Source organism: Haemorhous mexicanus, chromosome 12 (genome assembly GCF_027477595.1).
Source record: "Haemorhous mexicanus isolate bHaeMex1 chromosome 12, bHaeMex1.pri, whole genome shotgun sequence".
In the NCBI taxonomy this organism is placed as follows: domain Eukaryota; kingdom Metazoa; phylum Chordata; class Aves; order Passeriformes; family Fringillidae; genus Haemorhous; species Haemorhous mexicanus.
In genome coordinates, this window is record NC_082352.1 from 20938388 (window position 1) to 20953402 (window position 15015).

The 15015-nt window shown below is 42.3% G+C and overlaps 1 protein-coding gene across 1 annotated transcript in view; it reads left to right on the forward strand.

Annotated features, from left to right (window-relative positions):
* Positions 1-15015, forward strand: part of BANP (BTG3 associated nuclear protein) — a 109966-nt gene that overhangs the window by 56066 nt on the left and 38885 nt on the right. The window contains exons 10-11 of the mRNA XM_059857495.1: positions 912-974; positions 2882-2926. Of these exons, the coding sequence (XP_059713478.1) occupies positions 912-974; positions 2882-2926 (108 nt within the window). The remainder of the gene's footprint in view (positions 1-911; positions 975-2881; positions 2927-15015) is intronic.

Genomic DNA, 15015 nt, shown 5'->3' on the forward strand with positions numbered 1-15015 from the left:
CCTTCCAAAGGAAATGAAACTGTTGGAAATAGAGGGATCTGTGTGTCTTTGAAAATCACAGGCAATTGTTCTTGTGTTATAAAATCAGAGGGGCCTTTGACAGAATTCCAAATGATTATCTTTCATCTCATGCAGGCATATTAAAATGAACACAAAGCTTTATAAAACCTCCAGGAGGTTATTTAGAATCCAATCTCCCCTCAGGTAAATCACAGTGCCTGGGCTGGGCAGGATGCACAAGGAATTCCAGCCACTCTTCTCCCTGCTGGCAGCAAATGGGACCAGGAGAGTGGTGGGAATGGGCAGCAATTCCAAATATCACAGGATTAAAAGCATCAGGGCAGATTCTCACCAATATAAATCAGGGGAATTGCTCAAATTAATGATTTCCTGCCAGATCTCAGCAGCTGAGAGTCCTTGGCGTGGTCTGTGTGAGCAAAACTAGGTGGAAAATGAGATTGGAAACCTCACTCTTGGAGATATTTGCTGTTGGTATATCTGTTCTAAAACTGAGTTTTCCAGATATTTAAATTCAATTAAAGTTTCAGTCAACAAAGCAAGTCAACCCCAGGCTTTGTGTGCCAGTCAAAAAGGCAGTAGGAAAATACACTTGTTAAATATGATTATGATGATGTTGTTGTTGTTGTTATTATTATTATTATTATTCTGCCTGTTTTCCTTTCCTAACGTGGAAATGACCCAGTCTTTGCTCCAAGTCCCTCTGGTTTTATTTCCATCCAGAGCTGGGCCAGTACAGGTGCACTTGGCATTTTTAAAGCTCCTCAATGGTTTCATTGCACGTTTTGCTTCTCTCCATGAAACTCTGCTGCCTGCAAGGCAGGAGCTGCTTCCTGGAGCTGTGATTTTCCTCTGATGCTCCTTGGTGTTTTCTTTTGTTGTGGATCCCACAGGGCCATCTCCACATAGCCCAGGTGCCCCAGGGAGAGCAGGTCCAGATCACGCAGGACAGCGAGGTGAGCAAAGCCTGGGGGCTCGTGTGGAGCCCTGAGAGCTGAGGGAAAATGAGAAATGGGCTGGAACCAGCAGAAAATGTGCTTTAGAACCTGCTGCTTCTGTCTCTGGGGTCTTGGGGGCTTCTTTTTAAATTGGTATTATTTATATTTATTTTATTTTTATTATTTTTATTTATTTTTCGCTCCCTCACCAGCCAAAACAGCTTAGTGTGTGTTGTTTCTTTTTCATTATTATTATTTATATTATTTTTATTATTTTGATTTATTTTCCCCTCCCTCACCAGTCAAAACAGCTCAGTGTGTGTTAATTGCTGCATAAGGCTGATGATCTTTGCAAATTTAGTACTGGCAGAGTTTCATTGGAAACCAGGTGCTTGCAGTGCTTAAAAATGAAATTATTCTCTTTAGGTTGATGAACTAAACATGGTCAGAGCACTCAGGGCCTTCAGTGGTTGAACAGGAGTTGGAGAAACCTTCAGCCACCAATGAATAAAGAAATATTCCAGAATGAATTTACCCTCCATTCCTGACCAGCTTATCTGGCACTGCAGTATTTGCACTTGTTAATTTTTTTCCAGAAAAATACTTCAGAGGAATGGGATGGATAAATGGATATTGATAACTGGAAATGGAGAAATTCAATCTTAAACCCTCCAATTTAGGCTCAGCTCCCAAATCCAGGTGGATTTCCCTGTGTATTTGCTGCAGTTATTGGTTATTTTAAAATCTCCTGACTGCTAAAACTGCTCTTGGATTTCTGGTGCACTTTGTTTAAATGCAGAAGGAATAGAGAAATCAGGTTAAACATTAATACAGGCAACCATTTGAATCTGTCCCATTTCCCTGTCAGGGTTTTTCCCTTGCTGGGAAGTGGATCTGCCTGGCTTGGTTTAATCCCTGTCCAAAGAACCCAAATCACAGCTCATAAAACCACTTTGGGAAGGAATATTGTTAACACAGGCAGCTACTGGAGAATAAATATTATCATAAAAATTCTATAAATATTATAGTTAAAGGCTTGTCCTTTGAAGAGCCTGTCAGGCCTTGAGAGGGAGAAGAAAGAATTAAAATATCCTGTCTCTAAAGTGTGGTGCTGCCATAAAACTGAAGGAGTTTTTGGGTAAAGAACCACTAAAAACCTGATGATTCAGCAGAGCTTGCTGGACTGGATCCTGAGGTTCCAACACAGCCTGGATCCTTTGGCTCTTCTTGTCTGTGGGACTTTCAAAGGCTGCATTTGTCCCTGACAGATGAAAACATCTGGTTTTAAATTGATGACAACGTACACAAGTGAGAGAGGAGCTGCCAGCAGGAGCAACTGCACAGAAAAGGGGATTTTGTCCTCCAAAATGTGCTGCTTCACTGCAAGGCTCCTTTGGGAAGCTGCCTTTCCTTAATCCAAGTGTACTTTTGGAAAGACATCAGTGAGCATGTGAATAAAAACTTCATGTCATAAAGATTTCCTGATTGGACTTTGGAGCTTAAATACTTTGATTTCTTGAGGTTTTTTATTATGATTATTCTTGATGTAATCCCTGTAATAGGACTGTGTTGGTTTTCAGTTTGGAATGAGGATAAATAAAAAGCAAATAGTAAATAGCTCTGCAACCTGTAAAAGTGTTAGATTGCTCATTCTGGGATAGTAAGGGCTGGATTTCAATTTGCAGGTTTATTTAAAGAAGGAAAACCAAAAGTTTTAGCTCAGAAAAATTTTGCATAAAACCAAAAAAAAATCAAAACACGCTGGGTGGGAAAGGTCCTTGCTGTTGAGGCTGACTGGAGCTGGATTGCTTAAAGAACCTTCAGCAAAACTTTTAAAGTCACAATTTCCTTCAAGCTGAAACAGATTCTTCTGCAGTTTTTGCATTCCCAAGCTTGTGCTGATTGTCCCTTCTCTCCTTTTGCAGGGGAACCTGCAGATCCACCAGGTGCACGTGGGGCAGGACGGGCAGGTAGGAGCAGCATTGCCTTGGTCTGTGATGCAGAGTGGGGTAATCCCCACTTTTAGTGCCTGTTTTAGAGAGCCAAACCTGCTCTGGTGAAAGAAATAACTTGCAAAAAGATAAAACCTGATGGAGATATTTGATATTTGGCCCAGCTTGGTTCAGCATTCCTGCAGGATGTTTTCTGCCTCCTTTGGCCTGTCCCCTGGCCAAGGAGGAGCTGGGTTGAGGACAGAGTGCCCAGGGTGTTCCTGCCTGCTCTCCTCAGTCCCCAGGAACCAACATTTATTGAAGCAATTACTCTTCTGATTTACATTTTGTCCTTTTCCATGCCATGGCTGTCCTGAGGGAAGCAGATCTCTTGTTCTTGATGAGAGGTTTTATGTGGTGCTTCTGCAAACAGCAGGTGAGGAAAAGCAGCTTTTCCTTGGCTGAGGAGTCAGTGACCATGGAGCTGAGCTCAGGATTCCCACAACTGCTCACATTTGATCTCAGACACACTTGAAATGTTAAATTCTGCTAAAGCAGAGCACAAAAATCATCCTGCAAGAAGCTTCCAGGCCACAAGAATCAGTGTGATTATTATTATTATTATTATTATTATTATGTTTAGTGATGGTATATCTGTTTTAAAACTGAGTTTTCCAGGTATTTAAATGGAATTAAAGTTTCAGTCAACAAAGCCAGTCAGATTCACCAGGAATTGTTTGGTTCCTGGTGAATCTGAATAAACTGGGAGACATCTGGGGTCCTGCCTGGGATGGAGGCTCTGCCATCTTCCATTGCTTTAAATTTTTTTAGTTATGGTTATTTTTTAGTGGATTAATAAACAGGATCAAGCAAATATTTAAGGGATTTTTAGCTCTGGTCTGCAGTAATTATTGAATCAGAGTGTGAGGAATTGTTTGGCTGCTGGTGAATCTGAATAACTTGGGAGACATCTGGGGTCCTGCTGGGCTGGAGGCTCTGCCATCAGCAGGGTTTGGGGCTCAGAGGAGCCCCCAGCACTCTCAGCTTGGCAGTGTTTGGATTTCAACAAGAAAATAAACCCCTGGAAATGTTCTTTGCTCAGGGCTGCATCAGAGGGGCTTCTGCAGGAGTGAATCTTGGAAAGGTGATTTTTTGGAGATGTTGCTTTGGTGTTTATTGGATTTTTTCCTTCTCTGTGAAGTACTGCTGTCCCAATTGCACCTGATACTGGGTGGGTTCTTCTCTCTGAGTGTGGCATGCAGATCAAATTGAATTTATTTGTAATTAAAACCTCCCAGCATTATTTTCCCCTTGCATTTTCTGTTCCTGTGGAACTTTGTGTGTCCATGTGTCTGTGCCTGCCCAGGGCTGTGTCATGGGTGGGAGACAGGGAAGAAAACCATGATTAATGATCTTTTCTGGGGTGTCAGTGATGTTATCTGTCCATCTGCACTATCACTCAGATTTGGAATAATCTCTCTCCTGCCTCAGTGGTTGTTGGCTGTGCACACATGATGGGAAATCAGTTTGACATCCAGGTTTTAGGGAATTTGTTTTTACTATCTGTGCCCTGAGCTCTGCTTTTAAACTTTGGTTAGGACAAAGGATGAAGTGCTGGGTTTTTGCTTTTTCCTCACTCAGCTGCATTTTGGTGTGAAGGAACTTCAGTGCCTTGAGCATCACCAGGAGCATTCCCAGGAACCCTCAGCTCCTCCAGAAGTGTTTCCTGGGAAATAGGTGTTTTCAGTGGATTAAAAACCAGGAGCAAGCAGAGATTTTGGGGATTTTTGGCATTAAACACTGAAAACTTCAACAGCAGCTGAAGCACTGGAGGGGGGTGAGCAGAGGGGAGCCCTGGGGCTGCTGTGTGGGACCTGTGAGCCCCCAGAACTGCCCAGGAGAAGGAGTTAAACCAGCTCAGCTAAACCCTGCTGGGGGTTTGAGGCTGGAGCTGGAGCTGATCCCTTTTCCTTGGCACCAGGAGTGGGATGAGAGCAGGGAACGTGGCCTGGGGTGAGGGGAGGCAAACACAGCACAAAGCAGCAGCTTCCACTCAGCTGCTCCAAGAAACTCCTGGAATTTCCCCACCTGTCCATTATTTTCCAAGCTTTTCTCCTGGATCTTTTGAAGCCTAATCTGGAGAATCAGGAATAACGTGGGGCTGAGTGTTTTCAGCTGAATAATAAATATATCCTCTTAAAGACTGAATCTGAGCCTGGCTACTCCCTGGGAATGTTTCCCAGTGGAAATTCCTGTTTTCCATGATTTTCTGGGCACACAGCAGGGGCTGGAGGTTCCCCTGTGCAGGTGAGGTTTGGTGCTGCAGCTTCTCCATCCCAATTCCAAGTGAAAGGTTCCCAAAGCAGGAACCTGGGAAGTTCCTGGAGCTGAGGCAGAAAACAGCCCTGACCTTGGTGAGATGTTGGCAGGGAAATCTCCCAGGTGCCACAGGTGCTCAGGTACCAAATCTTGGCTTCTCTGCAGAATTCTGACTGCAACTTTTCCCCCCTCTTGCCTCCTGTGTCCTGGTGGCTGCTCTGAGCTCAGATTTTGTTTTTCTGGCATCCCTGTGCATGGAATGAATGAAATCATTCCAGAGGAGCTCTGTCTACCTCCACATGTGTTCTATTAGCTGGAAGTTTCAGATTTCAGTGCACGTTTAATAAAAACCCCAAACTGCAAAAATAATTAAAACTTCACATTAGCCGAGCCTTGAAACCTCAGAGAAGTGGGAATTTCTTTTTTTTTCTCTTTGCATTTTATCCTTAGGAATTACCAGAAGTTTTCACTTCTGTCTCCTCTGATTACCTGCCCTGCTCCTTCCCCACCTCCATCCTTTTTTTTCTTGGAGTTTTGGTCATCCCAGGAAATGCTCAGTGTGTCCTGTGCCTCAGGAATCCACCTGGGATAGAAAATCCAGGACAGTTCCAGCAGTTCCCCACTCTTTAATTCTGTTTTTTAGCCATTCCACATTACACACCCTCACTGCCAGCATTTCTCCAATTTAGGGATTAATTAAATGGCACCAGGGAAATGGTCTTTAATTATTGCCTGCTTCTTAAATGGAAAAGCTGATGTCCTTTAAAATCTAAAATAGGATTGTGTGTGTTCAAGGAGAGCCAACGATTTGTTCTGCTGCAGGAATGAAAAACTGGGGACAATTGCAGCATTTAATTCACTGTGGGGGAGTGGGAAAAAGCAGGAAAATCCAGGATGGGACTGGCAGGGAAAAAGCAGCCAGTGCAGAGAGCTTTTGGAGGAGATAAATCTGCAGGATTGCTTCTGCCAGGTTGTTTTTCCAAAAAGAAAAAGTTGGGATTTTGTGAATTGTGGACAGAAGAGTGTCCCAGGTGAGGCTGGAATCAGGGGGGTGCTCTGAGAGAGGGAGGGGATCCCATCCCACCCTTCTGCTCTTGGCTGGAGCAGGAATTGCATTTTCTTGCCCTGAACTTTGCCTCTGATAACTTCAATAATACTTCAAGTGTTATCCAAAACAGAACCTCTTATCCTAAAACTCCATATATCACCCCAAACTGAATATATCATCCCAAAAATCAGTGTTAATTTTTAACAATGTGAAGTGCTGTTAATGGTAATTTGTGAATTCAGAGTTTCCCATTCCCAGACCTGTTTATTCCCAGGTTTGTATTCCAGTCTGGAGCAGGGATCCATTGGCACTCCCCTGGAGTAATTTAAACCTCTCAAAATTGACCTTTATTTCATTTACCAGGATGGATAAACATTCTCAGAGACTTCTTTTCCAGATATTAAAATATTATTAAAATATGGCTATTTAAATGATCCAAAAATAAGACAACAACTTTCTAATGCAATTTTTAACGTGCACAAATTAAATTTGCACAAATTATATACAAATTTAATTTCTATGTAATTAATTTAATTGGAATATTCTAGATTTAAATACACTGCAGTGCTTTATTTGAGTTGCTCAGTCACAAATTAATCCAAGGGAGGAATTTTTTCCCTCTCCCCAACCCAGGAGCAGCAGAGGGCAGTAGCATTAAGATGATGCTGAGTTGTTTCCTGAAGGAATGAGAGGGAATCTGGAAGGGGGAAAATGTGGAAATTCTGTGCTCCTGCTGCTGCTGCTGCTGTGGAATTCCAAAAGGTTTTCCCAGTTCCATCACAGCTCCTGGAATAACACACACGGAGAAATGCTTGTTACAAGAAAAAAATTCAATTAAAAATTCAGTGCAGCTCAGCTGGAGCTTAAAAACTCCTTGATTGGTTTGGAAAGAAATTAATTCTTATTTTTAACTGATGTTTCTTCAGGAACTGTTGTAATTTGTCCTAAATTTGCTCCTGGTTTTAGGAGCAAAAAGAAGAAGAAGAGTTTGGAAACAATTGTGCTCTGTGCAAACTCCCTGTGAAATCCCAGAGTATTTATGGAAACTCTATTTATGGATAAATAAAAGTGTTTAAATACTTCATTACACTTAAATAGAAGCATTTTACAGGCGAGATTTTTTGGGTTTTCTTGAGGATTTTTGTGCACAAACTTTTTGACTTGGTGTTCATGGAGCTGGTCCCCACTTTGTCCCTCAGAGCAATTCATCCAAAACACAAAACTCACCCTATTTCACCCTCTAGTTCGGAAAAGTTAATTTTTAGGTAAAGTAGTATTTTAGCAAAGGAAAATGGAGAAATTTTCTTTTAAAGCACTCCTAAAAAAGGCTTCAGGGAAAATTCTCTGACTTGGTGATCAGTACCATACAAAATATCTCCAGGAAAATTAATGTTGTAAGGAAAACAGGAATATTTCTCTTAAATCTGGCTTAAAAATGAAGTGGAATAAAATATTTCTGTATACACATGTGCACATAACACAGATTTATTCATGACTAATTTGTAGTTTCAGTGCAGAATTTAGGATGGGTTTGGAGAAAGTTTGCACTTAATTTGAAAGCTTAAAGCAGGATCAAACAGAGCCCAGGAGGATAAAAACTGAAACAAATAAAAAAAAAAAAAATAATTTAAAATAATGTAAATAATAATAATTTAAAATAATAATTATTTGAAATTATTGTTGTTTTTGTTGTTGTTACCACCAATACCAATATTATTACCACCATCATAATAATCATCATTGTGATAATCATTATTTTATTTCAGTAATTCTATTTTTTATGTCATTATTCTTGATTTTAATTATTTAATTATATCATAATTAGTAGTAATAATTTAATTTTAAATGATAGAATTCCTCTACCCCAGCACAAAGGACAGGTCTGCAGTGACATTGAACCAAACAGAAAATCAGGAAAAACCTTGAGGGATTTGGATGGGAAAAGCCATTTCCTGTGGTTCCAGCACTCAGGTATTGAGTTGGAAATGCCATTTTTGTCCCATGGCAGAGTGGATCCGTCTGGGGGAGGTGAGGGAGGCCAGAGGCTGGGCTGGAGCAGAGCTCTGCCCTGGCTTCCCTGCATTTCTCCTTCATGGCAGCAGCTCTTCCCCTCTCCAGGTCCCTGTCCCAGTCCCAAGTCCCTCTCTCACCTCAGTCTCTCCTTTTTCTCTGCCTTCCTGACCAAAACACACAGAGAGGTGGCAAAATCCACTTTCATTTTCATTTGATAACAACCAGGAATTTATTTTATGACTTTTTTCCATTTGTGGAAGGTTCTGGCTGCTGGAAGAATGACCAGAGGTGCTTTGTTAATCTGTTACAGGCAGTTCTTTGATAGTCCCTCAGTTCCCAGTGATCTGTGCTTGTAAAACAAGATTTTTTAATGAAGCCTTTGGAAAAGGAGAATATTTTCTGCCTGTTTTCTGATTTTTCTCCTCAGAGAAAGTGGGTTTGTTCCATTAAAATTCCATTCAAGCAGACAGGAGCATTTATAATGCTCCAAAGAATACCTTCTCTATTTTGGAGTATATTATGTTCTTTATTCACCCAAATCTTGTTTTAATATTGCTGTAAACTTAATAAGAAGAGATGAGATAGGAAGTGATAATCTTTTAAATATAAGGAAAAATCATTTTCTCCACCTTGATAGGAGGCAGAGGTCTAAGCTGCCTCTTATTAGAGCTGTTGCTAATAAAAATCTCTGCTTGTAGGCTGGCCGTGCTCACAAAGCTATCAGGGCTCATCTGGAGAAATCATTTCTTTTTTGTTTTGTTTATTTTTTTTTCCTGCTCTTCTCTTATGATTTTTCTCATCACGTGATGCCAGCCCTGTCCCGATGCTCCACATTTCCCTTACCCCATCCCTGTTCTCCACTCTCATTTATTTGGAATTTTTGGGGTGTCTGGAGCGAGCCCTGCTTGGGAATCACTGCCCACATCCCAATCCCAAGCCAGGTGGGATTTGGGGATTTTTAACCTGGAGAAAAGGAGCTCAGGGGAAATCCCCTCTCCCTTTCCACCCCAGGAAGCCCCCAGGGAATCAGGGGAGTTCCCACCTTTGGTGTGGCAGGGTTAAATGGCATTTTGGGCTGGTCCCAGCCTTGGGAATCTGTGATGCCTGAAAATGGGAAATGGCTCCTCCTTTTCACCTCCTCTCTGCTAAAAAAGGGGATTTTTGCCAATTTCAGGCCCCAAACCATCCCTTTTAAAAACTAAACCTCACCTGAAGGATCAGTTTCTCTTTTTCACAGCAGACCTGTGTGATTTACAGAGATTTTGAGCAAGGCAGTGTTAAATCCAGGGAAATTTGACAGCTGATTGACTTTTGTTTGTGTTCAGAGATTTAATCCTTCACGTAGTTCAACTCCATTTCCAGGCCAACTTTCCAGAACCCTTCAGATATTTCAAACTAGCTGAGCAATAAATAAATGTTATCTACAGAATTCTGATAAACTGAAGAAGGATGATCCAAGATCCTGAATTTGGGATTAGGTTTGCACATCTATTAAAACAAAACCCTACCAGATGAGCACTTGGAGATGCTTAAAGCTGATCCTCAGTTGTTTTGTGAAGGAATGAGGAGGGAATTTGGGGAAATGAGCTGCTCCTTGATTTAGACATTAAAATCCCCCCTCAGCAGCCCAGTTTTAATTCCTACTCTCAGCTGCTGTTTTAATTAGCTGGGATAGATTTCCTTCACTCAGGGAGGAACATTCAGAAAGTCTGCTTGGAAAACCATCCTCTGCAGCCATTCTTTGGTGTTGTGTGACCAGAATTCCTCCTGTGGAGCGAGGATTTGAGTGCTGAACTTGCTGTGTTTGGTTCCCAGTCTGCTGGGATTCATTGGCTCCTGCTCCACCAGTTATCCACTGAGAGCTCTCAGTTCCTGCCCGGGCTGGGAGCAAAGGCAGAGCTGCTTCAGCCACTTTGCCTTTGGTGCAAGCTCTGGGCTCCCACCAGGCCTGACTGAATGGATCTCTTTGAAAACTTGCCTTTTGATTTTATTGTTAGTTTTTTTAAATAACTATTTCTATTCCTGCAATCTGTCACTCTGGAATGTTGCTAAATGTTTGTGTTTAGCAGCAGGAGGGAGTTCAGCAGGAGGAAGAGTTGGGATTATTGAATTCCCAGTTAACTCTTGTGGGAGAGGTGGCACTGCCCACTGGGGACTCGTCCCACAGCAGTGGCACTGGAGAGGTGCCAGGGGAATCTGGACAGGGGACAGGGTGACAGGACACAGGGAATGGCTTCAGACTAAAGGAGGGACAGCTTAGATGGGATATTTGGGATTAACCCTTCCCTGGCAGGGTGGGCAGGCCCTGGCACAGGTGCCCAGAGCAGCCGTGGCTGCCCCTGGATCCCTGGCAGTGCCCAAGGCCAGGCTGGACATCGGGGTTTGGAGCAGCCTGGGATGGTGGAAGGTGTCCCTGCCATGGCAGGGCTGGGAACAAGGTGGATTTTAAGGTCCCTTCCAACCCACCCCATCCTGGGGTTGTCTGAAATCCAGCCCAGCCCATCCTGCATTGGGTTTGTGTGGGGTTTGTGATGCCCCAAATTGAGCCAGAGGCAAACACCAGCAGGTGTGAGAGCTGGGAGGGGAAAATGCTGAGATTGTAGGAAAAAGGCCTGAAAATGATTAGGAATTCCCTAAATTATTAGGAGTGTGTTGGGAGATTTTTGGTCTTTGATTCAGGTCAAGGCCTGACTTTCTGGAAAATATCATTCTACAGAACATTTGTGAGGTACTTCAGTTGTAAAATCTTCATTAGAGATGCTCCATTGTGAAGATTTCATTTAGAGGCTTTTCTTTCCTTTGAAGTCCTTTCAAAGGTTAAGATGATTTTAGTCAAGGTGGGGTTGTTTTATGGAACAAATCAAATCCTTTCATTTTCCATGTGTTGAGTAATGCCTTGTTCATTTTCATGGGAAGCCAGTGGAATCCATTTGGAGTCTGCTGTCAAAGTTGATTTCTTTCAACCTCTGTCCCTGATCTTTAAAAGAGCAGAATTTGGTCTCACTGATGACAGTTGGATAATGAAAAAGGAATGACAGCCCTCCAGAGCCAGAGCTTTCCAGAGTGAACATTCCATGGTTTTAACAGTTTTAATCTTATTTCCTGTTCCATTAATCAGGCCGAGCCAGATTGTTTTGTAAGTATTTATTGTTAGCTTGTTTTTTCCCTTCCCTGAAATATCAAATAGGAAGGGTTTTCCTTTCAGCCTCATATCTCAGAGAAATACAAATTATCAAATAACAACAGTGGGATCCAACTTCCCAGACTCTGTCACTACTGAGGTTTTGACATTCCTCGTTTCCACTCCTTAAATTATTGACATTTCCAGGGAATTCTGTGAGTTTATCTCTTCAGAATTCTCTCTAAGGAAAACTCAAATCCTTTTAACTGTGGATTAGTGCCTAAGTGTAAAAAAGGGAAGTAAATTCCTAAAGAAAATCAATGATATGTAAATGATTCCCTGGAAGTGAATGAAATCTCTTTAAATCTGTTTTGCTTAGATGGGAAAACACGAATCAGAAGTTGATTTTCCCTATGGTTCTGCATCCGTGGCATCCATCAGCCTTAATCCAAACATTTCCAAGCACTGATGATGAAGAAAAGGACTTTAAAAGTCACATTCTTGGGTTTTGGGGCTGGGCTTTATTAGCCAGACCTTGCTGTCAGAACAAGAAGTGCCATTCCTTGGGAATTTTTTCTGAATTCATTCAAATGCCAGATGAATTCCAAATGTTGATTTTGTGAGGGATGGTGTTTTCTGTGTCAAGGCAAACATTTTATTGAAATGATAAATGGCTTTGTCATCTGTTTGCATTTTGCCTGTAATTATGATTAAAGCAGAAATTGGTGCAAAATGTTTGAATGAACTAAAAATCACTGAGTTCTTTTTGACCCAGCAGAGTGCAAAAAGCAAAAGCTACAAAAATTCCCAGACTTCCTTTTTTTTCCCCCTAATTTGGAAAGTTATTTGTTTCAGGGAGAAAAAACTGCAATATCATGGAATCATGGAATGCTTTGGGATGAGGGGATTTCAGGGGATTGAGTCCCACCCCTGCCACACTTTCCATTATCCCAGATTTTTCCCCAGCCTGCCCTTGGGCACTTCCAAGGATGGGACATCCAAAACTTCTCTGGGAAGCAGTAGAAGTAGGGAAATATGGTAGCAAAACCACAAAAATAATTTATTTTTTAATATCCAGCCTCAAATAGATCAGAATTAAATATTCTGTGAGGGGAAAAATGAAAGTAAAATTATTTTCAGCATTAAAATTAATCAAAAATCCAGTTGGCTTCAGAATCATCCTAAAAAGGGAGGAGTGATTTGGGAGCAGCTGCCTGGGATGTGTTTGGCTCCATGCTCCATTAAATTTTATGGCTGATCTGACATTATCTGCTGCAGAGTGTCCTGGCAGGAATCAGCCATCCCAGGCTCTGCTCAGGACTCTGTGTTCAGTTTCCTCCTGGGGGCTGGGGTGCAGGTGGGCTCAGGTGTGTGCCCTGCTCAGCTGTGTGCAGCTGGAGTGAAAATCCCAGGAAAGCAGCACCACTCCTGGCATTTTGTGAGCTCTTCCTAGAGAAAATTGCTTTAAAATTCAACTTTTCCCCTCATCTCTGCAGTTCTGGGCAGTGCAAAGGTCTGAGTGTAACAAGGAGGAGAATTATTGGGAGAATTGCTCCTTTGAAAGGAAAAAACTGGGAGCAACAATTCCCATTGGTTTTTTCTGACCAATCAACAGGTGCTGCATGGAATCCAAAGGAGAATTTGAGGGAATGTTTGGTGTCAGGACTGTGTGTGCTGCTCCAGTTAAACAGAAAGACTTTGTCTTGCTGAGCAAAGTTTGACAATTAATTCAATGAGCTGGAGGTTAGCACACAGTGGGATCCTGGAGCATCCCAGGGAGTTCACATTCCTCAGCAAGGGAGGTGATTCTGGCTGGGATATTTTGGAGTACAAACATTTTCTGAGCACTCAAACCATCATAGCAGAGTTCAGCCCAGCCCTTGTCAGTGATCAATACAAATGATGCTCCCTCCATTAGGAAATCCTGGAAATATGAAACACTTCCATAGATATTTGTGGATATAAGAGAATTTGGGGGGTGAATTCCAAAGAAAAAGCTCATGGTTTGTTTTTGGGGTTGGATTCAGTGCTGGCAGGCAGCAGGAGCCTTTGGGTTTGGGAGCTGACAGTTTTTTGGGTTGACTGAAGCCAGTTCCTTGGTTTTACCCAGATTTTTTGGGACTCCAGTGTTTTATTCTGTGAGTACCTTGTTCTGTATTCAAATTTCCAAGTTGATTTAGAATTATTTTGATGCTGGAGTTGTTTTACCTGTGGAAAACCAGGTAAAAACTGATTTTCTGCCCTTAGGATTATCTAGAACTGCCTTGAGAATGAGCTTGAATAAACCCTTCATTTTTATCCTGTTCTTTGACCTTTCTGAGCTGCTCTTTTCAGGTCAAACCTCAGACTTTCTCCACTCCTACATTTTATTTACAATATTCATCCATATGTTTAATCAGGGCTTGGTTTCTCCCTCAGGAGGGTCTTTGGCATCTTTTTTCTTGAGTTGCTCCAGGAAAAATTTGGCTCCTGAAGGATCTTCCTGTGTTGGTTTGGTTCCCCTGCCATTCCTGCTGGAATTCCTGCTGCTTTCAGCTGGAAATTCCTGGCCATGCTGGCTTTGGGATCTGCTGGTGCCACTTTTAGGGGACAGCTCCCAGAGATCTCCCAGCTTTTTGTAAATTCACAAATTTGGGATTTGGGCACCTCCTGTGTGTGGTGATTCCAGGGAAAACCTTTGATCCCAGAAAGGTTCTGGCACAGCAGCCCAGATGTGGGCTCACATGATGGCCTCATGTAAAAATCACCACGTTAGAAAGAGATCAGGAAACACCAGGATGCCACTGGGATTCTTCCTGCTCATTTTCCATGTGCCGGTTTGATATCCGTGTGCTGGTTTGATATTCCCATGCTGGTGGTGTTTCCTCTGAATTATTTGAGCTTGTTTTCCTCATCAAGATCAGATTTTTCATCATAAATCAGCCCTGTCATGGGCTATAATCAGTCCTTCTCCCACAGCTTCACTTGGGAGCGATGTGAGAGCTCCAAAATCTTCATTTCAGGAAAAATCTGCATTATGCCAGCTCCCCCTCTCCACCAGCAAGGTGCAATATCTGGGGGACAGCACTTTTAAAAGCTGAATTTTTGGGATAAAATACACAGGGTGAAGGTTATTTTGAATTTTTCTTGTGAAGCCAACTTGGAACAGGAAATGCAATTTTAAAAAAGCCCAGCCCAAATGTGCACATGTGATTTTTCAAGGATCTGATTGATGCCTGAATTCCATGTGGTCCAAGGCATACAAGGAAAATTGAGGGATATCCTCAGTGGGAGAGCAGAGCATGTGAAACATGCACTGGAGTGAAAATTTGGTACAGGAGAAAGCTGAAACAAGAATGGACTGAGCCCAGCTCCAGGGAATGGGGCTGGGCAGGATTTGATGCCTTGGACACACTTGAGCCACTTAATTTTCTTTTAAAAGAAAGAAAAGGAAAGGAGAAGGTAACTGAGAAATTGGGTCAGAGAGAGGGGAGCAGTGCTGCATTCCAGGAGCATCTGAAACAGCAGGAGATGCAGTTTTACCCCCTAAGGCAGGAGGTGCTAAAAGTGGCTGAAGTCACAGAAAGCCCTGGGACTGAGCAAAATTCCACAAGTGTTTTTTCAGTTCTGAAGGGGTTTTATTGTTTC